Genomic DNA, 23570 nt, shown 5'->3' on the forward strand with positions numbered 1-23570 from the left:
CAATTTAGAACGCGAAAATAGAGAAAACTAAAAGGCGTAGGGCGACGATTTAGGTGTCGCCAGAAAGAGGAGAAAGTCATTTTCAAATCGCGGCCGCGGCAATTTCAATCGCGAAAATAGCGAAAACTAAAAGGCGTAGGGTGGCGGTTTATATATGATTGGAAAGAGGAGAAAGAGAGCTTTAAAATGATATGCATCTTTCCATAGTTTTTGCACTGCTCGGAGTCCCTTTAAAGAGTAACTGTTAGCCCCCAAATTGAATTTTAAAACACTATTGCAATGTTTTATTTATTATATAAGTGAGCCAAAACGCCAATGCACAAGTTAAAAATCAATCTAATTTTTTTACTATCTAACCTTTTCCCCCAGCTCCGGACGCAAGCCGCATATCAGATACTATAGCATGCAGAGCATGCCTATGTCTGGCCGACCCCCCTCTCCCCCCCAGGACCAGGTGCCAATATATTCTCCCCACCGCAGCTGACCGCTCTGACACGGAGACAGAGCGGCAGCACTTCCAGCACCGTCACCGCAGAGCAGCCAGCGCCGTGCATCTCTCACATGTGATTCTCTCACATGTGACTCGGCGGCGGCTGCTCTGCGGTGACGGTGCTGGAAGTGCTGCCGCTCTGTCTCCGTGTCAGAGCGGTCAGCTGCGGTGGGGAGAATATATTGGCACCTGGTCCTGGGGGGAGAGGGGGGTCGGCCAGACATAGGCATGCTCTGCATGCTATAGTATCTGATATGCGGCTTGCGTCCGGAGCTGGGGGAAAAGGTTAGATAGTAACAAAATTAGATTGATTTTTAACTTGTGCATTGGCGTTTTGGCTCACTTATATAATAAATAAAACATTGCAATAGTGTTTTAAAATTCAATTTGGGGGCTAACAGTTACTCTTTAAAGCTGGACAGTAATAAAAATAGTAAACACAAAGATGGCAGTAGCCAGCACAACTGCCATCTATGTGTTTACTATTTACCTGCATCAGTGTTTTACTTCAGCTTACATCTGGAAATATGCCTGAAGAAGGGGACTAGATCCCAGAAAGCTTGCATCATTTAACTTTATCAGTTAGCCAATAAAAGGTATTATTTGTACAAGACTTTGTTTTTTTTCTACCTACATAAGCTGGACAGTAAATCAGATCTTTAAATCCTCATATTGATGTTCCAGGGGAAATATAAGTGTGCAAACTGTTAGATTACTAAGCACAGTTCAGAGGTGTGCAGACTGATGGGGCTCTGGCCGGCCGCTCCATGCTCACTAATCTGCTAGTCTAGATATTCTCTCTGGCATCTCCCTCACAGGCAGATACAGGGCATTTTAGGCCATGTGCAGGAGTAGTACGGATGCCAAAATTGCCACCAATCAGGGATATGGCGTAATAGGAGTTTATTCACCATAGCAACATGCTTGGCGCTAATAGGTTGATTAAGGTGCTATTGAAGGGGGCGGAGCTTCCCCTGCAATAGTACCTTATGCGGCAATCTTATCTATGCCGTGCACCTGATCGACCACATTGGCCCGAGGTTTCCTAGCATGTTCGGTCGATACAATCAATCAATTTCGGCTTAATTTGGTCAAATGGGCATGCTTGTTGCGGCAACAATTTTTATCTGATTCAATAATAATTATCGAGTCGGATAGTTGATCAGCTGCAAAATCGCCAAATGTATGGCCACCTGAAGGTAGGAGTACACAATTAAACGATTAAGAGTTTCAGAAGTGCCCTGCAGGATTAGTTAGCCCCCACCCAAGGATAGATAGCCAGCTGTCCTCCCATCTTAGGTATCGACCCCATCCCCACCCCCAGTACATTATAGATAGCGAGATGTGCTCTCCCAGGATTAGGCTGCTCCCCCCCATCTTCAGTTCTTCAAAAATACCTTAGTAAATATTATAGAAATATATAACAAGCTAAATTTAGTGCAGCCCTGGAGTAGCCAACTCCCACACATCTACAGCACTCACACCACACACCAGCAGACTCCCCTCCAGTTCAACAGGATTCCATGCAGATGTATACTAAAGCCCAATACACACCTTCAACCAAAGTATCTAAAGACAAACGACTAGAGATATTTGAGCAATTGTGACGTGAAAAAATACGTCTTGATGTGCAAACGACTGTAATACACACTGCACGACTTAACGAGCAACTTGACACAGAACTCTCAATATGCATATCGCTAGCTACGAGGAACAGTCAACAAAACTCTTTACAACAACTGTACACACCTGTGAAAGATGCAAATACAGGCGCTGCTCCAACTTGAAATTTCCTCTATAAATGTCTTTTTCACCAGCTGCTCAGGATAACCATATCCACAATAGGTTTTAATAGAACTCCAAATGTAAATCCACAGCGCTAGGCGATCACACTGTTATCTGTAAACACCACAGTGCATATCCTCAGACAGTGACCATCACCAGGATAGAAATCACCAACAGGTCACTCACTGTCATTAAAAGCAATATACTTTAATAAACTTTAAATGATACCACATATACAATATCTTACTTTAGGGGTCCTTTCAAACGTGACTATATTGTTTCCATACTTCTTATATACGGAGCAGCGTTCCTTGCAACAATGATTGATGTATTTGATTTTCTGGAGAACAGATCTATTGATATTGATAAAATATTTGATCAAACAAATGAACCAGATGATAACAATCTGGAGTCTCAGTTTAAGCACTTAGGCTTTGTTTCGGAGAAAAAATTAGCCCTTTGGTGGGAGATAGTCTCTCTGGAAAAACAAAATAAAGATGGCTATGTACCCAGGAGACTGAGATGGGAGTTTGCTCCCAATGAACAGGAACTAAAATACGTCCCAAAGGAAGAGTGGCAAAAATTCTTTGATGGCTGTGGAAAGGAATTAATAAAAATGCTTTTAAAAGCAAAAAGATTAAGGATGCAGGATTTTAACAAAACGATAGATGACATCAAGGATAAATTAGACCCATTCCGAGAATTGGAGGACTATAAAAAGACCTCTGGTGATCTTCAATCACATTTAAAAAAAGTAGATGAGGATTTGAGGATTAAAAAACAAAAGAAGTATGTACGGGATTTTAATGACTATAATCAGAATAGAGCTTATCAATGGCAGGCTAAGTCGGCACCAGCAGTCCCTACCATCCCCCAGGATAACCCTAGACCCACTGTACCTCACCCTTGCCCTGATCCTTCAGGGTACAAGACCCCACGTACCTTGGTCCCGAAAAAGTTCGTGTATCACACACCTTATCAAAATTATCCTCCTAAAAGACCTGGAAGACCAGCTTATGGTCCTCCTAAACCATTCTATAGACCCAAACCTCCTCCTGTTCTACCAAGGAGACCCTATAGAGACTTCCAATACAATCGACCATCACCACGTCCGCACTGGAGACCTAAACCAAGGTATAACCCCACCATTCCAGCACCAAAATATTACCCCCCAGTCAATAATAGATTTACAGCTTTGGAAACTCAAATAGAAAGTCCCGTTATCACGGAAGATCCTAATAATCATTTTTTAGAGAAACCAGTGCCTCAGAGAGAAAGGAGGAAAAGATCATTAGAAGAAGAACTAGAGGAAAAAGGGGAGGGATTAAACTCCAAAGGAGAAATCCGCAACAAAAAGCCAAAGGGAAATTAGGAGGTGGCATATTTAACCTCAGCAGTAAGACACTGACAGAACCAGAACTTAAACTCTTGGATAAGGGGCTCAAGTATGCGCCCCCTAAATCATTGAACAAATTTCAAATGTTTGTGGATACACATAAGTTTGCAAGAAAATTGAGTATAAAGAAATTTTTTGCCACTAATCCTGGACCAACAAATTCTACTGTTGATATTAGTACCAATGGACAATACTTAAAAAGTGGCTTGAAAAATAGATCCACATTTAATCCACAGCTATCTAACAATCATTCTGTGGAAACATTTAAATCCTTGATTATTAGAGATATTGAAAATCTACCCATCAAAAAAGTCTGGAGGGATTATAATATGGACGCGGCTTTGAAAAAACTAGCTACTGACAAGCAAATTACTATTAAACCTGCAGATAAAGGGGGGGGGGCGTAGTGGTTATGGACACATGTAAATATATAAATATGGTAAATGATCTATTGAAAGATGCCCAAACCTACCAAACTATGAGAGGAGATCCAGGTTACAAATATCACCAGGAATTAAAAGAACTGGTGAAGAGAGGAACCCAAGGGGGTCTAGTTATGGAAAAAGAGAGCAAGTACTTAGTGCCCTCATATATACGAACCCCTGTACTATACTGCTTACCGAAAATGCACAAAGATGCAACAAACCCCCCTGGGAGGCCCATTGTCAGTGGAATAAATTCTGTCACTTCCCGATTGGGACACTTTTTAGATACTTTCTTGCAACCGTTAGTTGTAAAAGCACCTTCTTACCTCAAAGATTCGAAGCACCTTATTGAGATTTTAGACACTTTTGAATTTTTATCACCCCATTTTTTAGTCACTGCAGACGTTTCTTCCTTATACACTGTGATTGACCAACATGCTGGACTTAAAGCTGTAGAACACTATTTGGTTAATGCTACAAATATGAGAGAGAATATGGTGGACTTCTTGATTGAAGCTTTGAATTTTGCAATGAGCCATAACTATTTTGCTTTTAATGGAACTTTTTACAAACAGATTAAGGGCGTGGCTATGGGGGCCAGGTATGCTCCAAGCCTGGCTAATTTATTTATGGCCAGATGGGAAGATAACTTTATTTTTAGCAAACAACATGAGAACCTGATTTTATGGAGGAGATTTATAGACGATGTGTTTTTTATTTGGAAGGGAGATGAGGAGATGAAGGATTTTATTGCTTTTATTAATTTGAATAATGATAATCTTGTTTTTAATTGTGAATACAGTATAGACAAAGTCAATTTTTTAGATTTAGTCATCACTAATGAGGCAAAAAAATGCAGCACCTCCACCTTTTTTAAGAACACGGATCGCAACAGTTACATACCACTAGAAAGTTGCCATCATCCCAGCTGGTTAAAGGCTATACCATCGGGACAATTTTTGAGAGTTTTTAGGAACTGCACCCATTATGAAGACTTCGTGAGACAATCTGATGTACTGATTGATAGATTTGTGGAAAAAGGTTACGAGAATGATTTATTAGTACAATTACGAGATGAGATTGGCACAAAAAATAGAACGGAAATGATTAAGGGACGCAGTGAACCAAGGGATCAAGGGGATAATTTATTTTCCTGTGCCTTTATCACTGACTTTAATCTGCAACATAAAGAAGTTAAGAAATTGGTGGATAAACATTGGCCCATATTAAGATTAGACCCTGACTTAACGGGGCTAATTACTGACAAACCCCAAGTTATTTTTAGAAAAGCACCTAATCTGCAGAATCGGATCACGAGCAGCACCCTGTACAAGCAATCTGTATGTAAGCCTACTTTTTTGGAACTGGAGGGTTTTTATAAATGTAAGAAATGCTTTGGATGTCGGACATGTTTAAATCAACCTAGAAAAATGACCAGCTTCACTAGTGCTTATACGGGAGAAACATTTAAAATCAAACCCTTCTTGAATTGTAACAGCACGTACATTGTATACTTATTGGAGTGCCCCTGTGGCCTCCAATATGTTGGAAAAACTGAGAGAGAATTTAAACGAAGACTATATGAGCATGTATATAACATAAGGAAAGCAGAAATGGACCACTCAGTCCCTAACCACTTTAAAAGTGCTCATAATAAAGATCCCTCTGTCCTGAAATATTGTATAATAGACCAACTCAAAGAGGACTGGAGGGGATCGAATAGGGACAGAGATTTATATAAATTAGAGACCAAATGGATCTTCACCTTGAAAACCATGCAACCAAGGGGTTTGAATATTGATTTTAACATGAATTGTTTTATTGATAATTCATAGGTGCAATAATGACTTTGGACACTAGATGTCAGATATCTATTTATATGGGAAACTGTGCAATAAGATATATGATAGGAGTATATTGGGGAATAACTGTATATGATTTATAATACTGTATATAACACTAAATAGGTATATATTTCAACTATGTGGAGTCGTATTATGATATGCGGTACGGAATCCGCGCTCAGGATATGAGATTAACTGTTCTGTGCATAATGAACAAACGAGTGAACGGAGATGTTTTGACTACATCTCCCGACACTCTCTCTGGCCGGAACTGGTAGCTAGCGTAGTATCGCTATGGATACCCGCTCGACCAATAGGAGCGCATTGAGGGAATGGGCTGTGACGTATGTCACTCCCAAGCACCCCTGCGCCAGTATCAGATGACGCTTGCCCACCAATCAGAGCAGAGCGCACCGGGGAATTGAATCAGCCGGTGAATGAGCCCGCGGCGATTTCAATTATCATCGGAGGAGGTAATCTTTTATATATTTGCCCAGAAAGCTCAGTCTCCAGTGTTCCCTGACGACGGCGGAAGGCCGAAACCGGTCGGAACGGTAGCTGGAGACTGGGCAATTGTACAAAGAGACCGTGAGACTGTTTTTGTGTATCTATATACACTATATGCTTATTACTACTAAGGGTCCCTGTCAAAAGGACCCCTAAAGTAAGATATTGTATATGTGGTATCATTTAAAGTTTATTAAAGTATATTGCTTTTAATGACAGTGAGTGACCTGTTGGTGATTTCTATCCTGGTGATGGTCACTGTCTGAGGATATGCACTGTGGTGTTTACAGATAACAGTGTGATCGCCTAGCGCTGTGGATTTACATTTGGAACTGTACACACCTATTGTTGTCTAGCGATTTGTGGCTGAAGACTACCATACGCGTTGACGTATTTCCTGTGGACAGCTTAGCACAGGCAACAGACTTTTGTACACGTGGTTACCTTGCATGAGAATCTTCCTGTCATTTCCAAAATCAAACCGAACTGTGGAAAGACTAAACTTTTCCTTATCTCGCGTTTTACGACTCTTATCTATTTTCTCGCTTGGTCGTCTACTCGTCCACACGCACGTTTTGTCTGTTGTTGAGTGTGTGTATGGGGCTTAAAGAGACTCCGTAACAAAAATTGCATCCTGTTTTTTATCATCCTACAAGTTCCAAAAGCTATTCCAATGTGTTCTGGCTTACTGCAGCACGTTCTACTATCACCATCTCTGTAATAAATCAACTTATCTCTCTCTTGTCAGACTTGTCAGGCCTGTGTCTGGAAGGCTGCCAAGTTCTTTAGTGTTGTGGTTCTGTGATGCATCTCTCCCATCCAGGCCCCTCTCTGCACACTGCCTGTATATTATTTAGATTAGAGCAGCTTCTCTCTTCTCTCTTATCTTTTACAAGCTGGATAAATCCTCCTCTGAGCTGGCTGGGCTTTCACATACTGAGGAATTACATACAGGCAGAGCTGTCTGCACTCTGCAGGAAGAAACAGCCTGACACTTCAGTGGAAGATAGCTGCAGGGGGAAAGAAACACACAAATGATCTCTTGAGATTCAAAAGGAAGGCTGTATACAGCCTGCTTGTGTATGGATGTATTTTCTATGTGTGGACATACTGTACATCAATCTACTTCCTGTTTTGGTGGCCATTTTGTTTGTTTATAAACAAACTTTTTAAAACTGTTTTTAACCACTTTTAATGCGGCGAGGAGCGGCAAAATTGTGACAGAGGGTAATAGGAGATGTCCCCTAATGCACTGGTATGTTTACTTTTGTGCGATTTTAACAATACAGATTCTCTTTAAGGCTACTTGCACACCAAGACGTTGCGTTAGGTGCTACATTAAGGTTGCATAACGTGCACCTAACACAACGTATGGTGCTGCAAGAGCCGACGGTAGAGTGAGCCGCGTTAGGCGGCTCGATTCCTATAATGTCTCCTAGAGTGGCGCTGATTGGCCAGCGGGTCCACGTGATGCGGAGCGAGACACTCCGCATCACGTGGTCCCGCCGGCCAATCAGCGCCCGCCAGTGCAGTGAATATTAAGTAGCCATGTGCGAGGCTACTGTAGCTGGCTCTCCCCGCCTCCTCTCCGCCCCCCACTGCGCATGTGCAAACAGTCTAACGCGGCTATAGCCGCTCCAACGCCGTAGCATGCTGCACTTTGCGGAGAACGTGCAGCGTTACATGTAATGCAACGTGGGCTGTGTGAACAGCCCACTTGTGTTACATTGCTGTGCGTTGGGGGAGCGTTACAGGCGCACTAACGTGCGCCTGTAACGTCTTGGTGTGTAAGCAGCCTAAAAGTGATAGTAGTTCAGTCAACACACTGTTTTTGGAATGCGCTGTATTCACTGCAAAATGTATATACAATTCCAAAAAGCAGGAGATAAGGAGACATGCAAGCATCTAAGTCAATAGTCCAAGCATGGCAATTGCATGGGAACATACCTTCAATACTTATACTCTAAACATTAATACACAATAGTATCTAAGTAAATGGAGACCACACACGTGAAGGCGTTTAAAGGCCGCGGCCCTTCTTTATTGGGGGTTTTAACCAAATAAATGTTAAACTTTAAACTATAACGTCAGTTTAAACCAAACTGAAACCTTTATTTTATTTTCCATTGTTGTTTTGTGTATCACCAGGAATTATTGCCTGGTCAGTAGACCCAGGCAATATCACCGTTGCCCATAGCAACCACCAACTGCCCGCCCCTCTGAGTGGGAAGCACTACCCCCCCCCAATAAGTTGGTACCGCGACAATCCTTGCTTGAAAATAGGGAGGGAGGGTGGGAGAAGCTCGCCTGTTCCCAGCCAACTGACCCAGAACCCAGGTTACCTCAGCCTTTATACAGTCCAAAGCTGAACCCTCATTGGGTCACCTGGGGACCCAAGCACCCAGACCAGAGCCAATCACCACCCTTGCCCTCAGTCCATCTCCTGATTGGTGAGTGTCCAGCAGCATCCTCAGCAACAGATTGTTCTGGAAGCTGAGATGTCTCTCCTCACAGCCAAGCACCTGTAACAAAAGAGAAAGACACAGCCAGAACACAGATACCTGTATACATTTTAGTTCAGCTATTTCCCAGCAATTGCCATGAGTCCGTCACCCTATTCGTGTTCCTCCCTAACCAGTCTGTAAGCAAAAATTAGAATATGCATCATGTCAGCGAGAGGTATATGGAAGATGCCATATTAATTTCCTTTTAAACACCAGTTGCCGGACTGTCCTGCTGATCATTGTGGCATCTGTAGTGTCTGAATCAAACCCCTGAAACAAGCATGCAAGCTAATCATGTCAGATTTTTGCCAGAAACATCTGATCTGCATGCTTGTTCAGGGGCTAAACCTATTTGAGGCAGAGGATCTGCAGGTCTGCCAGGCAACTGGTATTGTAAAATTAAATATGTCAGCCGCATGCCTCCCAACTTTTTGAGATGAGAAAGAGGGACACTTAAGCCACGCCCCTGCCACGCCCCTGATCACGCCTCATCACAACCCTAGTCACGCATACCATAAAGAGTTCATAAGAAAAATATGTTGTTTTATATTTCAAACCACACTGGTCCTTTCTATCCTGGTTCATTTTCCTGCATTATTAACATTTTTTAGTAGAGAAATATTTATATTAAGGGCCCGTTCACACTGCACGCGTTTCCAGCCGCGTTTTGGAAACGCGTGCAGGTGGCCAAAACGCACGACATCAGACATTGCATAGAGTGCAATGTCTGATGTTCACACAGCATGCGTTCCGGACCTGTGCGGTCCGGGAACGCATGCTGCACGCAGATTTTACAAAAACGCGCGGCTGTCCCATTCACTTTTCAGTGATGGGATCAGCCACGCAACGCATACGAACGCGGACATGCGTGCGTTCGTACGCGTTGCGGTCCGCATGCGTTGCGGTCCGCATTTTGTAGTCTGAACGGGCCCTTACATAGAAAGAGGGACAGAGTCCTGAAAGAGGGACAAATGAGGAGCAGAGAGGGACAGGGCTCCCAAAGAGGGACCGTCCCTCCAAAAGAGGGACAGTTGGGAGCTATGCAGCCACCATATCCCTCTCACTTCAGGTTCCATTTAAGAGACTGCTATCTATGACATTACAGAACAATACATACAAAAGGATAAATGTCAAATATTTTCACTTCTGTGAACATATTTTAGGACATATATATGCATAGACTCCTGGTAGGAGTTTATGGTTTAACATACTGTAACAAATATACTGTCACATCACTTCATTTCTTGTTAAATTTTAATATTCCTTTAAATATCAGCTAAACTACAACTCCCAGAATTCCTACGGCTTCCTTTTGTCACACGATGCACTGTCCAGCACTGAGGCAGTTCTTGGAACGGAAGAGAGGCTTGGATTATTGCAGAATGAGAAAGATGAAAGAATCCCTCCTGGCAGACTGATATAGGGTGGCACTCATCAGCAAGCTATAATGGCATGACTTCCAGTGGGAGAGAGAGGAGAGGCTGCAGCCTGCAGGTACAGTGTGATGATGGCAGACCTCGTTGTGTACCAGGAGGAGGTAGATCATGTTTATGTTACTGCTTAGCTGATACAATGCATGTGAGCTATCTGCAGAATGTGTGAATTTCTAAAGGCCAGCCTCTATGCATCCCACTGGATTATCTTTAGCTCTTCAGACTACCCTATGTGTAGACTGAATATAGTAAAACCCGCATCACTACCAAAGCACACATCTGTATCACTGTAGTACACAGCTTTATGTAAATTAACATTAATGCCAGTCTCTAGATTAGTGCAAGTGTAGAAAATTAATAGCAATGGCTGCTGCTTTGTGCAGCTAATTACTCCTGAATAGTCTGCATTCCAAACAGCGATGTTCAGATGATGGCAAGAAGTGCCATTTCAAGTACTATAAGCTTTGCAAATGCATAGTTAGCTGCAAGCTGAAATAGACAGATAATTTTCTTAAACTGTGGTGTTCCTATGGCCTGGGCACACTGAGCGTATTTTGCAGCGATACGCAAACCGCTTCTGCCTGTGAAAACGCTTGGCTAATGTATTTAAATGGGATGGTGCACACCAGCGGTTTGCGTTTTTTTTAGCAAACCGCAAACGTGCCTCCTGCAGCACGTTTGCAAAAGTGTTTCTGCCTCAATGTAAAGTATAGGAAAGACGCAAACCGCTCTGGAAAACGCTATATCAGAGCAGTTTTCCAGGCGTCTTTGTTACAGAAGCTGTTCAGTAACAGCTTTTACTGTAACAATATTTGTGATCTGCTACACAAAAACGCTCCCAAAAACGCTAGGCATGTTCAGAAAACGTCTCTAAACAAGCCTAGAATCGCTCTGAAATCTGCTCCAAAAACCTCTAGCGTTTTGAGGATCTGCTAGCGGTTTTGGTGCGCACTGGGCCTCACTCTGTTCTCCCTAGGTTTTCTTTTAAGCCATTTTGATTGTTGAAAAGTGAGTCGGCAAATTAAGCTTGCTAAAGGTTGAGTGCTAGTAGTAGTATGTGGCGAAATTTCAGAGCCTCCATGTTTTGATGCAACTATTTTGTGCCATTGACAGCACTGCCCTTTTGCCCCCGTAAATATAGTCTGCCTCCTCCATAGTAACCCAATTACTATAATTTTCCACCCATTATTATAGTGCTCCCCCATACTGTACCAATCATAGTCTTCCATCCCAGTCCCCCAGTTGTTGATGATACTGACCTGATTATTGTTATTATTATTATACTGATACGATTTAACAGGGCTGGATTAACCATAAGGCACTGTAGGCACGTGCCTACAGGCGCCTGATGATGGAAAGGTGTCTCACTCCCCTCCCCTAGTGCCTCTCTCCTTCCTTCCCTATGCAGAGTGCTGAGGAGAGTGTAAATGAGAGGTAACCCACCTCTCAGCATTCCACTGAAAAGACTTCTCTTCAGTTGGGGGCACCACTAGCTATTTAATTCTGAGGGTACCTCTAGCTATCTAATGCTAAAGAGAACCCGAGGTGGGTTTGAAGAATATTATCTGCATACAGAGGCTGGATCTGCCTATACAGCCCAGCCTCTGTTGCTATCCCAAACCCCCCTAAGGTCCCCCTGCACTCTGCAATCCCTCATAAATCACAGCCACGCTGCTGACAAACAGCTTGTCAGAACTGGCTGTGTTTATCTCTATAGTGTCAGTCTGCTGCTCTCCCCGCCTCCTGCAGAACTCAAGTCCCCGCCTGCATCCCTTCCCTCCCTGCTGATTTGGAGGGAAGGGACGGGGGCAGGGACCGGAGCTATGCAGGAGGCGGGGGAGCAGCTGAGACTGACACTACAGATGTAAACACAGCCTCACAGCACGGCTGTGATTTATGAGGGATTGCAGAGTGCAGGGGGACCTTAGTGGGGTTTGGGATAGCAACAGAGTCTGGGCTGTATAGGCAGATCCAGCCTCTGTATGCAGATAACATTCTTTAAACACACCTCGGGTTCTCTTAAGGGACACCTGTAGCAATGATGGTTAAGGGAAGTAAGAGAGAAGTGACAGCTGGGACAGCCAGCACACCTGTGGTGCAGTTCGGAGGGGTTTGTAATTTCATGGAGGGTGAAATCTAGGGTGCCAGGATATCTGTGCATATAAGCTCCTGTGATGTAAATCCGGCCCAGTGATTAAATATAGTGCTCCCTTTAGTACCCCCATTATTTTAGTGCCCCTGATACTGTTTTTTTCTCAGCCACAGCTGCCAGTATTCTTAATTACATTGATTTGATTTGACACAACAATCATGACAAGAACAGTGAAAAATACCAAATGTTGGCGTGAAAAAACAAGGGAATCAAGCTAATCTAACATTTGCCATTAATTTTATTAATTTAAAAATGAATGGATTGTGTTTCTTCAACCGAAGTGGATCTTTCCATGGAGGCGTCTGCTGCTGTCATCATGTTTGAAAATCTGGTCACAAGACCTGGTGCAGCCCAGCTAATGGGGTTAACAAGCTGGGTTTGTGGACAAAGTTACTGCTGCTTGTCTTGGAAGGCAAATCAGCTTCCACCTCAAGCAGACTGTGAAATTAGAAAGATTGCCCCAGTTGGAGGCATCACAATTCTTGAAGGCATTTTAGGTATGTAATGTATCATATTTGTGTATGTACAGTATGAGGCTTATTTGTAGTTGCTTCTTCATATTGTCAATACATTGTTTATATTCTGTATATTTTGCAGAAATCATATCTGAGATATGATCTGTGATTACAATTCTGTTGGTTGAGACTATCCAGTTAGATGTCCGAAGATGGAGAAAGAAGGCAGATGTATAACTGAGATGATATTAAACCTCACCATGGAAATCCTCTACCTGCTGACTGGAGAGGTGAGGAGGATTCTGGGAGCATTATGTAAAATCTTATCTGTATACCTGAGCAGTGTGGAGATGCTGTGATGTCATAACTCTTGTTCCTGTCAGTTACACAGAGACATAACTGGGCAAGTGAGGCAGGTACCGCACTTACATTGTGCGCATGCATTTTATGCAGTGCGGGAACTCCCCTTGCATGTACAGCAGTGGTGCTCGTCACGACCTCGTGATCACAAGTAACTTGTGATCATGACTCATATTTGCCGATCACGAGGTCGTAATCGGCAATCGTGATTGGCTCTCGACCACGAATGCCCATCACGAAAGCACTTGTGATTGCACTCGTTACCCGACTCGTGATCATGATTTACTCGTGATCACTAGTCTGTATTCATCACGAATACCGACTAGTAAATACTTTTTTCCTTTGAAACTTTAACTCGTAATTCGTGTTTACATGCAGTTATTCGACTCAAAACTGCATTTGAGTTGGATATCTATTTCTATTCGTGATCGTGATCACAAGTCAATTTGTAAGTGGGCGGAGTCGAATTCGTGATCACTCAAATTCGTGATTGGGGGTATCGGAGCATCACTAATGTACAGTCAATTTTTACTTAAAGGGCCAGTCACATTGTCTGCATTTTTCTTTTCCTTCTTAAAAAAATTACATCTCTCTGTACATTCCTAAACACAACATGCAGTTTTTCCATGAAATACATTGTGCTTTTCTGAAAAACATGTTTCTCTGCATTCCAATCCACATGGTGTGAGAGAAAACCCATATATTGAAATGTTTCTCAATAGTGATCACTCAAAGGGATTCTGGGAGTGTTACATGACTTCAGTCGTGTGGCTGTAAAGCAAACGTGCCAAAAATGAACTCCATAAGCAAAAATTATGCAGGAGAACAGAGGCGCCAAAAGGATAAAAGGAAGCTAAATTAGCTTAAAAAAACAAATTCTTGGTAAATAGAGGAGGTAGTGGTGGACTTACCTCCTCCAAGTAGATACACAACGACTGTAGTAAAGACAGTCAATATATTTTATTTATGAACTCCAAATATGCAACGTGTTTCGCAGGTTTGATCCCGCTTCATCAGACAGAGGTGCCTGGCTCTTCTACTGACCACATATGCTATTGCTCCGTTGTTATTGCCTGATGAAGCGGGATCAAACCTGCGAAACGCGTTGCATATTTGGAGTTCATAAATAAAATATATTGACTGTCTTTACTACAGTCGTTGTGTGTCTACTTGGAGGAGGTAAGTCCACCACTACCTCCTCTATTTACCAAGAATTTGTTTTTTTAAGCTCATTTAGCTTCCTTTTATCCTTTTGGCGCCTCTGTTCTCCTGCATAATATTGAGTCCACCCTGGGTGGAGGGTTGAACCCCCTTTTTCTCATCTACAGAGAGCGACTTCTTATTCCTGAGTGGGGTCAGGAAAATCTCCCCACCTGCTTTTACAGTGGTTGCCTAATGGTAACCCTGGTTTGTGAGTATTAATATTTACTCTATCTAGTAACCATTTACCAGTACATATTACACTATTGGGGCTCTTGGTGTTCCTTATTTTTATCCATAAGCAGAAAACGTACAGAAAGTAGCGATAATAAGGAAATGCCTCTCAACTGTTTTCTAATTTGTGTTTCTTAAGTTCATGTTTCCAGTGTCATGGGGAAAGGGAAGGTCTGTGGTATGCCCTGCATGTTGTTAGTGGGTGTATGTGTGAAGCAGTACTGATTTACCAGGAACATTTGCCCAGGTTCTAGCTGTCACTTTTACTGTGCTGGTTTGCAAACTAATGTAGACATATTGTTTATGTTAGCCAGTAAGCATTGTACTTGTGACACATGGGGTCATGGGTTGCAGTGTTACGTTATACATAGGAAAAGCTGTTCTCGGTTAATAGAGACCTGATGTCTATGAATCCTATCCCCAATATTTCATGACTGTAGCTGATAAATTATCCGTTGGGAACAGCTTAGACCAGCTACACACACTAAAATCTGGTGTAGGTACAGATGTCTCCCAAGGTCTGCTGAGGTTGCTTTACGGCTCTAGCATGCTGGCGACGAAGTCTAGTGCAGGAACGTAACTATAGGGGAGCAGCAACTGTAGGGGGTCCAGAGCTGTGGGGAAGCCCCAACTACTAACCTTTCCTCCCTCTGATACTCCAGATCAGGTGTTTTTGTGGCTACACTTGTTATGGGTGTGAAGATCCGGATGGCCACACTTGTTTTATGATCCTCATAAGATAGGCACTCAGGCTGTGAGGGTCACCAAGAAGAGGAAAGGGAAGGGTGTGAATATTAAAGATGCCCCATCAAAATTTTGCAGGAGGGGCTCCATGATTTGTAGTTACGCTCTGGTCTAGTGGTATTTACCCCATCCATGAAAGCTGCTCCACTGTGAAAACTGGAGGTATTGGAAAGGTGGGGGGTTCTAGCAGTGTCACATAAAATCACCTTTGTCTTCATTAATAACACTGGTCCTGACTGGAGAGGTGAAGGGCTGCAAATGTGAAACTGGCTGTGATGTGTCTCTATATTAACCTATTTTAGTTCCTGGACGTAGAAACTACGTCCAGGAACCATGCGCGCTCCCGCGGCCGATCGTGCGCATGCACGCGCGCTCCCGGCCCGCGGTTCGTTAGCCAGGTAATCAGTGAATCGGGCTATGGTGCCCGACCACTGATTACTCTCCCCCGCTGAAAAAGCGACAGCTTCTCTCGGAAGCTTCGCTTTTTCTGGCTGTAGCGTCCCCCATGCGTCTCTCTAAGCGTATGTTACGCTTAGAGTGACGACATGTAAACAAACTCTTGTGGCCAAAAAGTAAAACTACAACTAAAAGTAAAAAAAATAACACTCAACACACATTTACATTATAAAACTATTGTGTACATCCCACCCTCCCAAAACTACCCAAATAAAATGTTTAATATAAAAAAAACAAAAAAAAAACATTACAACAAAAAAAAAAAAACATGTAAATATTTACCTAAGGGTCTAAACTTTTTAAATATCAATGTAAAGATGAAATATTTCTATATTTTTTTTTATTTTAAACTTGTAAATAGTGATAGATGCAAAACAGAAAAAATGCACCTTTATTTCCAAATAAAATATTGTCGCCATACATTGTGATAGGGACATCATTTTAACGGTGTAATAACCGGGACATATGGGCAAATACAATACGTGAGTTTTAATTATGGAGACATGTATTATTTTAAAACTATAATGTCTGAAAACTGAGAAATAATGAATTTTTTAAGTTTTTTTCTTATTCTTCCTGTTAAAATGCATTTACAGTAAAGGGGCTCTTAGCAAAATGTACCCCCAAAGAAATCCTAATTGGTGGCGGAAAAAACAAGATATAGATCAGTTCATTGTGATAAGTAGTGATAAAGTTATAGGCTAATGAATGGGAGGTGAACATTGCTCAAGTGAAAACGACGGAACGCAAATGGGTTAATGTTTTGCTTCTTAAATTAGGATTATACTGTTGTAAAGAAATCCAGCGAGAGCTTGACATCCAGCTTACACTCCCGCGTGTCAGGAAGATTGCATAAAAACTCTGGCAAGAAGATCCTGGAAGTCACCAACAAGATCGCAGAGCTGCTGACAGGAGAGGTGAGCAGTGCTGGGAATTCTGGGACATTATGCAGCAATGGTCAGGGATGTGTCCAGGACGGTGATGTCACATATGCATCAAAGTGTACCTGTAAATAGGCTGGATTGAGGTGCTAAAGAGCCCCCTCTAGATATATTTAGTTTTGCTGCTCTTTAGAGCCGGAGTTTTCTCCCAATGACGCATGATGTACAGGGCCTTAAGTGCTGTGCGTGGTACAGGGTTAATGTGAAGAAGGAATTCCTCAGAGAGGGCTTTCTTTAGAAAATGTAGTGATCAGAAAAAAGAATTGTAGAGTCTCTGTTTGTTTACAGATCCTCTGAGACTGTAGACCTTTGGTCACGAAATGCGTCAGACCATTTCTTGCTGAATGTTGCTATTTGAATAGTCGAGCTTACTGTTCACAGTATATTTTTTTTATATCTGTTCTGGTACCCACCTCTTAAGAATTATTTATAACTTTGAAATTCTTTCAGCTTTATTAAATCAAATTCCATATTATGGGTAACTTGTTATAAGGTATAAAGTAGTTGGTCTTAAATTGCTTAAAACCAGCAAGAAAATCAGAAGAGGGTTTAAACACAAAAGATACTTACCTAGGAAGAGGGAAGCCTCTGGATCTTCTAGAACACAGGCGTCAAAACTCCAGTCCTCGAGGGTCATATCCATATGGCAGTGTTTAGGATGGATAGAAAAACAGAGAAATGCATTTACTTGAGGAACCACGCCCTTCAGGTTTCAGTCCCATCAATTAATTTGAGATGTGCCAAAAATGTGTGAGGACCTCCGCCTCTGGGGACTGCAGTTTGACCTCCCTGCTTCAGAGGTTCTCGTGCCCTCCTCGACCCCACCCTCTGGAAGTTCATGCTCGAGCATGCCTGCGCATATGACGTCTGCCTGCTTGTCTAAACTAATCATGGCTGAGTGGCTCCGTCTTATTGCGAAGGCCCTTCCATAAAGAGCATGGCCACGATAACATATCTGACAAGCTCTTGTTGGATATGTTTCAGGGGTCTGTGCGTGGCAAGGGTGGGGCCAAGGGGAACACAGGAAGCCACTGAAGGATCTGGAGGCTTTCCTCTTCATTGGTAAGCACCTATCTTTTTCTTTCTTTCTTTTTTTTTTTTTTTTCACAATCTGCCTCGGGTTCACTTTAAGGTCACTCCTGTTTGTAGGTACAGTTAAATAACATTGGTAGCCCATCCCCATTTTGTAAACAAAGCAAGTTATTGATTTCTCCCCAAACACTTGTCCAAATGCTTGTTGCATGCTCCCAATGAGACATGATCCTTATGACTTCTGTTTGTAAAGCTATGCATGGGGTTATTGTTGGTATGGGGTTATTGCTGGTTCAAGGTTATTGTTGGTTCAGGGTCATAGCTGATTCAGGTTCATAGCTGGTGTGGGGTCATTGCTGGTACGAGGTCATTGCTGGTACAGGGTTATTGCTGGTTCAGGGTCATTGCTGGTACAGGGTCATTGCTGGTACAGGGTCATTGCAGGTATTGGGTCATTGCAGGTACAGGGTCATTGCAGGTACAGGGTCATTGCAGGTACGGGTTTTATTGCAGGTACAGGGTCTTTGCTGGTACAAGTTTTATTGCAGGTACGGGGTCATTGCTGATTTAGGGGTCATTGCTGATTTAGGGGTCATTGCTGGTACAGGGTTTTTGCCGGTACTGGGTCATTGCTGGTTCGGGGTCACTGCTGGTACAGAGTTATTGCTGATACTGATCTGAGTGAAGAGCTATGAAATGGTTTTTGTATACTAGTGCTTCTCATTTTAAACAATATTACCGTTGTCTTATTGTGAAAGGCGTAATAATGTGAATATATAATGAATAATGACTGTATCACTGTGTGTTTCAGGTTCCTGTAAGGTGTGACAATGTCTCCATCCATTTCTCCACGGAGGAGTGGCAGTATATAGAAGAACACCAGGATCTCTACACGGACATCATTACAGGCAATCAGTTCTTAGGCTCCTTTGGTAAGTGCTTATTTCATAAAGTTATACATTTTGTCACTTTGATAGCTCCTATATAATACAGGATAATTTACCTTTTTAGGGCACTTAACTCAAAGTAAACAGCAGATCATAGGAGGGCAGATCTCAATCAGTGTTACTTCCTAAGTACACCTTTGTAATATCCCATTTCAGGTGGCCTTTATGTCCAATGATGGTGGATGTGCTGCTTTAACTTATGTTGAGTGACAGATTACCCATCAAGCTTAGCAAAGGAATGATTTGCATATTCAGCAGTGAAGCACTGTGGGACACCTCAGATGCTCACTCCAACCTGGATTATTGCAAATACCTTCTGTTTTAAAGCAAGTCTGAGGGGAAATAAAAAAAAAACAGATACTCACCTAAGGAGAGGGAAGGCTCTGGGTCCTTAAAGCTGGCCACTAACGGTCCAATTTCTAGCGAAAAATCGTTCGAGCAATCAGAAATTCTGATCGGACGAAAAATCGTTCACTACACCATCAACTAACCAATCATTGCTTCCTATCTATCACGATCACCAAGAAAATCCAAATTTTCGTTCGACAAAAATTCATTCGGGCGACATTTTTTTCACACGTTCATAATCGATTGTGTCCACCAATGGAGATTATTTACAACCAATCCGATCAGAATTTCTGATCGCTCTAACGATTTTTCGCTAGAAATTGGACCGTTAGTGGCCAGCTTTAGAGCCTTCCTGTTCTCCTCACGGTGTCCTCGACCCCCCTGCAGGCTCCTCTGTTTGAATCTTCTTCCGCAGGAGACTTAGGAATTCTTCGGAAGCACTTGGGCTCCTGAAGACCAGTGGCTCTGTACTGTGCACGGGCGAGTGCGCAAGAGAGGGCGCTCACAGTACGGAGCGGCCATCTTTGGAAGCCCAAGTGCTTCCGAAGACTCCCAAAGCCAGCCCAACGTGGAAGAAAGCAGTCCATGTTCCATGGGTCGTAGGCTGCTAACGGGGGAGCCAGCGGGGGAACGTGGGAACCGTGAGAAGACCAGGAAGGTCCCAGACCTTCCTTCCTTAGGTGAGTTTTTTTTTTTTACTTTCACCTCAGACTCCCTTTTAAAGGACACCCGTGGCGAAAATAAACTAATGAAATAAACGATTGTATCTATCTTCCTTCTCCTAAAATTGACTTTTTAAGATATTCCAGTTTTATTTTATGATGAAATCTACTTTTTAAGTTTTAACTGTTTTATTGTTTTTGCTCAATGACACATTCATTGAAGTATGCCAGAGCTAAAATCTATGAACTATTGGCTCTTTTTATCTCTTTCCTGCTCTCAGAAGTAATGTTCTGTTAGGAAAGTGCTTTATATTTGGAATTTCTTATTGGTGAGGGTCACACTGTAGTCACTTCCTGCCTGAGTCAGAACTGAGTCAGCCACTTACATACCTGATATTTAACGCTTTCAGGCAGAGAAAGAAAAAAAGAAACACAGCATAGTTATTTGTGTGCTAAGCACTGTATATACCCATGTCTATCTCCTCATGTCACATGTCACCTCGGGTATCCTTTAAGAAGGCAAAATACTGCTTAACTTAGGTTGAGCTGTTTAATAGCAGTGGTCCTTTGTGATATATGAACATTAGATAAAAGTTGTATGTGTGTAATCGATTCCTTCAGATCCAATACAATCAAGTAGACAGTGAGTATGGTAGATCTGATAATGGAATTATTGGGGAGCAAGTCCCACAAAAATTCAAATGGAAAGGCTTTGCTGTACAGTCTGTGGCCTGACTGCTTTCAGTGAGGTACAGATGAACTTACAGCAGGATCCCATGGGCTGAGCTGTATTACCCCACACTCACTAACTACCAATAGTGACAGTTGCTTTTACTGTGGCTTTTGATGATCTACTAGTCTCTAAAAACTGAATTAATCTGTGCTAAAATCCTCAGCAGCAGTCTGCAGCTAAAAGATCCCCATGTGTCAGTATACTGCAGTGATACAACACACTCCATCAGGGCCGGTTCTAGACGTTTTGCTTCCCCCCTCCTGATTTGGAATGATTGCACAGCAACCGACAGCTTACTCTGCTTCATTTAATGCTCTCAGTTTGCAAGGGAGGATATGCAACAACTTGAGACATGACATGCTGCAGCTCAACACAATAACACACTGGCTGGCTGCAAGTCTGTGACAAACAAACTGCTCACCCTCAGCCAGTCAGCCGTCCTCCATTCCTCCTCGGTCAGGACAGCAGTGCCACCTTCTCCCTTCTGCTGTACAAGTCAAATGAAACACTGCTGCTCTCCTGCCTCCCCCTCCTCATTCACTGTCAGACTCCTCACACCGCACAACAATCTGCTTTTCCCCAATGATGACCTCTTCACCTCACTCACTCTCCTCTCGCTTCTACTCCTACTCTGACTGCATGCTGTGTGTGTAAACACAGTACAAACCAGCTGCCCCTGTAATCTCTGCACCTGATGAAAGTGTTTCACCTTGCTTCATTAGAGAACCAGCCCTGCACTCCATTGCTATTTTTCATAGTGTAGTGGGTTGCAAGGCATAGTTCCTCTACCAGACGTCCATGTGAACTCCTCTTCCCCTGGTTAGGGGCATGATGCTGTTGTCCAGCTCTACCAGCGCCCATAAACTAAAGCTTCATCTGGTGTTACTGTATAGTAGCTAGGCCCACCAGAATTAGATGATGACACTATGGTCCCTACTCAAAAGATAGGAAGGACACATGACAAAGGGAGAAGGCTATTCACAACACTATAGTATGGAAGATCATAGTGAAGAGCAGTGAAACTTATATAGCTGGTTTGAGCTAGGCAGCACAAGAACTACTGTTTTTGTTTTACATTTTCTCTTAAGTAAGGCTTTCAATTTTCTTAATACGATCTCTAAGTATAATTGTTTAACTATTCTGTCTGCAGTTTTTGTCTAAATAGCAATACAGTTTGTTTTTGATCTTGACATTAATGTTTTTTTTTTTTCAATATCTCTTGTCCACAGTTGACAAGATTGTGGAGTTTCCAGCACCAACTAACAGAAAAGGAAATGGCAGTGACAATGACATAGGTGGGGTTGGAGACTGTCAGAGGAAAGAGAGTCCTAACATGATACTAGGATCTTCAGATACATTCATAGAGGCAAATCCAGACCATTTCCACAACTCTGTAATCATCAAACAGGAGCCAATTTCTCTTGAGATCAACGAGCTTGAAACAATGGCCTTGGAAATTAAGAAGAACATGAATTTGATGGAACCTAAGTCTTTTTTTGAGAAAGGATCCCCACCAGTAGATACCTTGTCTGTCAAAAATGAGGAATACCTGGTTACGTACGTCAAACTGGAGGAAGAAAATGATGATTATTGTGACATAGCTATAACTTCAGGTCCAAAAGAAGATTGTGGACATTCCCACTCAAGAAGTCAAAGTTTACCTGCAGGTGTCAAAATAATCCCAGAACTTTCAGAAACCATACCAAAACACCATACGGGATTGTTGAACGCATATCAAGGTGTTTCTGAGACAGCCAAACCATTCACATGTAACATTTGTGGCAAATCTTTTGCTTGTAATTCAGCCCTTGAAACACACTTCCGCATTCATACAGGTGAAAAACCATTCAAGTGTTCAAAATGTGGCAAAAGCTTCATGAAATTGGCCGGATTATGCACCCATAAGAAGGTCCATGCCAGAGAGTTTTTTCAATGCCATGAATGTGGCCGTAGCTTCTTTTCCAGATCCCATTTTGTGAGACATCAGATGATTCATGTGGGTTCAAATCTGGAGAGTGCTGGTAGTGGTCAGAACTCTGTTAACCAGGAGAATGGTTATGCTATAGATGGTACAATTTCTTCCTTTGAAAGTGGGGTAATGAGGAAAAAAGAAGATTTGACTTACCCCTGTAGAACTCCTGTAGCCGAGAAGCAGTATTCATGTCCAGACTGTGGGAATTGTTACGAGTTAAGATCTTCACTACGCCTCCATAGGAGGATCCATCGACAGAAGCAACAGTTGCCCTGCCCATACTGTCCAAAGAGTTTCCGGTGTGCCTCAGACCTTGAGCGCCATGAGCGGACACATACAGGGGAGAAACCCTTCTCCTGTTCCTTTTGTAATAAAAAGTTTGCTCATCGTTTCTCTGCTAACATTCATGAACGGATTCATACAGGTGAAAAGCCATACTCGTGCTCAGTGTGTGGCAAGTGCTTCTCCAATTTCTCTGGTTTTGTTGCCCATAAGAAGAGGCATAGCCAAGAGATTATAAACCTGTGACTGTTCTGAACTTAGAAAATGTCACCTTAGAACAAATGTTTTCACACCTGACCCACCAGGTAGAACTGTGATTGGCCAGTTTGTATACATATCAATTTCAACAATCAATGGGAAAAATAATCCCCGTAAGCAGGGACAGTAACAAAATGTAACCAGTCAGAAATAAACAGCTTTTCTCTAGAATCTTTGTTTTTTTCCACCTTTCCTTGAGCAGAGATCACATGACTAGAGTGCCTTTATTTCATCATGTGATTGACTGTCGTGAGTAGTAGAAGGATTCTTGAGAAAAGGCAAGTTGTGATTTGCCTTTTTTGTTATAGAGATCTTTTGAGGTAGTATTTGCAAAGAGGGAGTGTGTCTGTAACGATTGGTGTCAGCATTAAGAGTTCTGATTATTAGGTGATCTGCAGAATCACCTATAA

The 23570-nt window shown here is 42.5% G+C and overlaps 1 protein-coding gene across 2 annotated transcripts; it reads left to right on the top strand.

The window, feature by feature from the left end:
• The first annotated feature begins 10252 nt into the window (after positions 1-10252).
• LOC137536252 (oocyte zinc finger protein XlCOF7.1-like) lies at positions 10253-23331 on the top strand. 2 transcript variants are annotated; one of them, XM_068258383.1, is made up of 5 exons: positions 10253-10488; positions 13134-13281; positions 16765-16902; positions 18770-18890; positions 21878-23331. In XM_068258383.1, the coding sequence occupies exons 2-5, from the start codon at positions 13204-13206 to the stop codon at positions 23146-23148; spliced, it is 1608 nt and encodes a 535-aa protein (XP_068114484.1). In that variant the 5' UTR covers positions 10253-10488; positions 13134-13203; the 3' UTR covers positions 23149-23331. The 2 variants fall into 2 exon arrangements, with proteins under 2 accessions (XP_068114484.1, XP_068114483.1); XM_068258382.1 differs by having other exon boundaries at positions 10253-10445.
• The last annotated feature ends 239 nt before the right edge of the window (positions 23332-23570 follow it).

This window comes from Hyperolius riggenbachi, chromosome 10 (genome assembly GCF_040937935.1).
Source record: "Hyperolius riggenbachi isolate aHypRig1 chromosome 10, aHypRig1.pri, whole genome shotgun sequence".
NCBI classification, from domain to species: Eukaryota; Metazoa; Chordata; class Amphibia; order Anura; family Hyperoliidae; genus Hyperolius; species Hyperolius riggenbachi.

Excerpts from the sequence above, each read along its gene's own strand:
- LOC137536252 (XM_068258383.1), top strand. The coding sequence starts at position 13,204 with ATGGAGAAAGAAGGCAGATGTATAACTGAGATGATATTAAACCTCACC. Across the intron at positions 13,282-16,764 it reads TCTACCTGCTGACTGGAGAG|GATTATACTGTTGTAAAGAA; the intron begins GTGAGGAGGATT and ends TTCTTAAATTAG. Across the intron at positions 18,891-21,877 it reads TCAGTTCTTAGGCTCCTTTG|TTGACAAGATTGTGGAGTTT; the intron begins GTAAGTGCTTAT and ends TCTTGTCCACAG.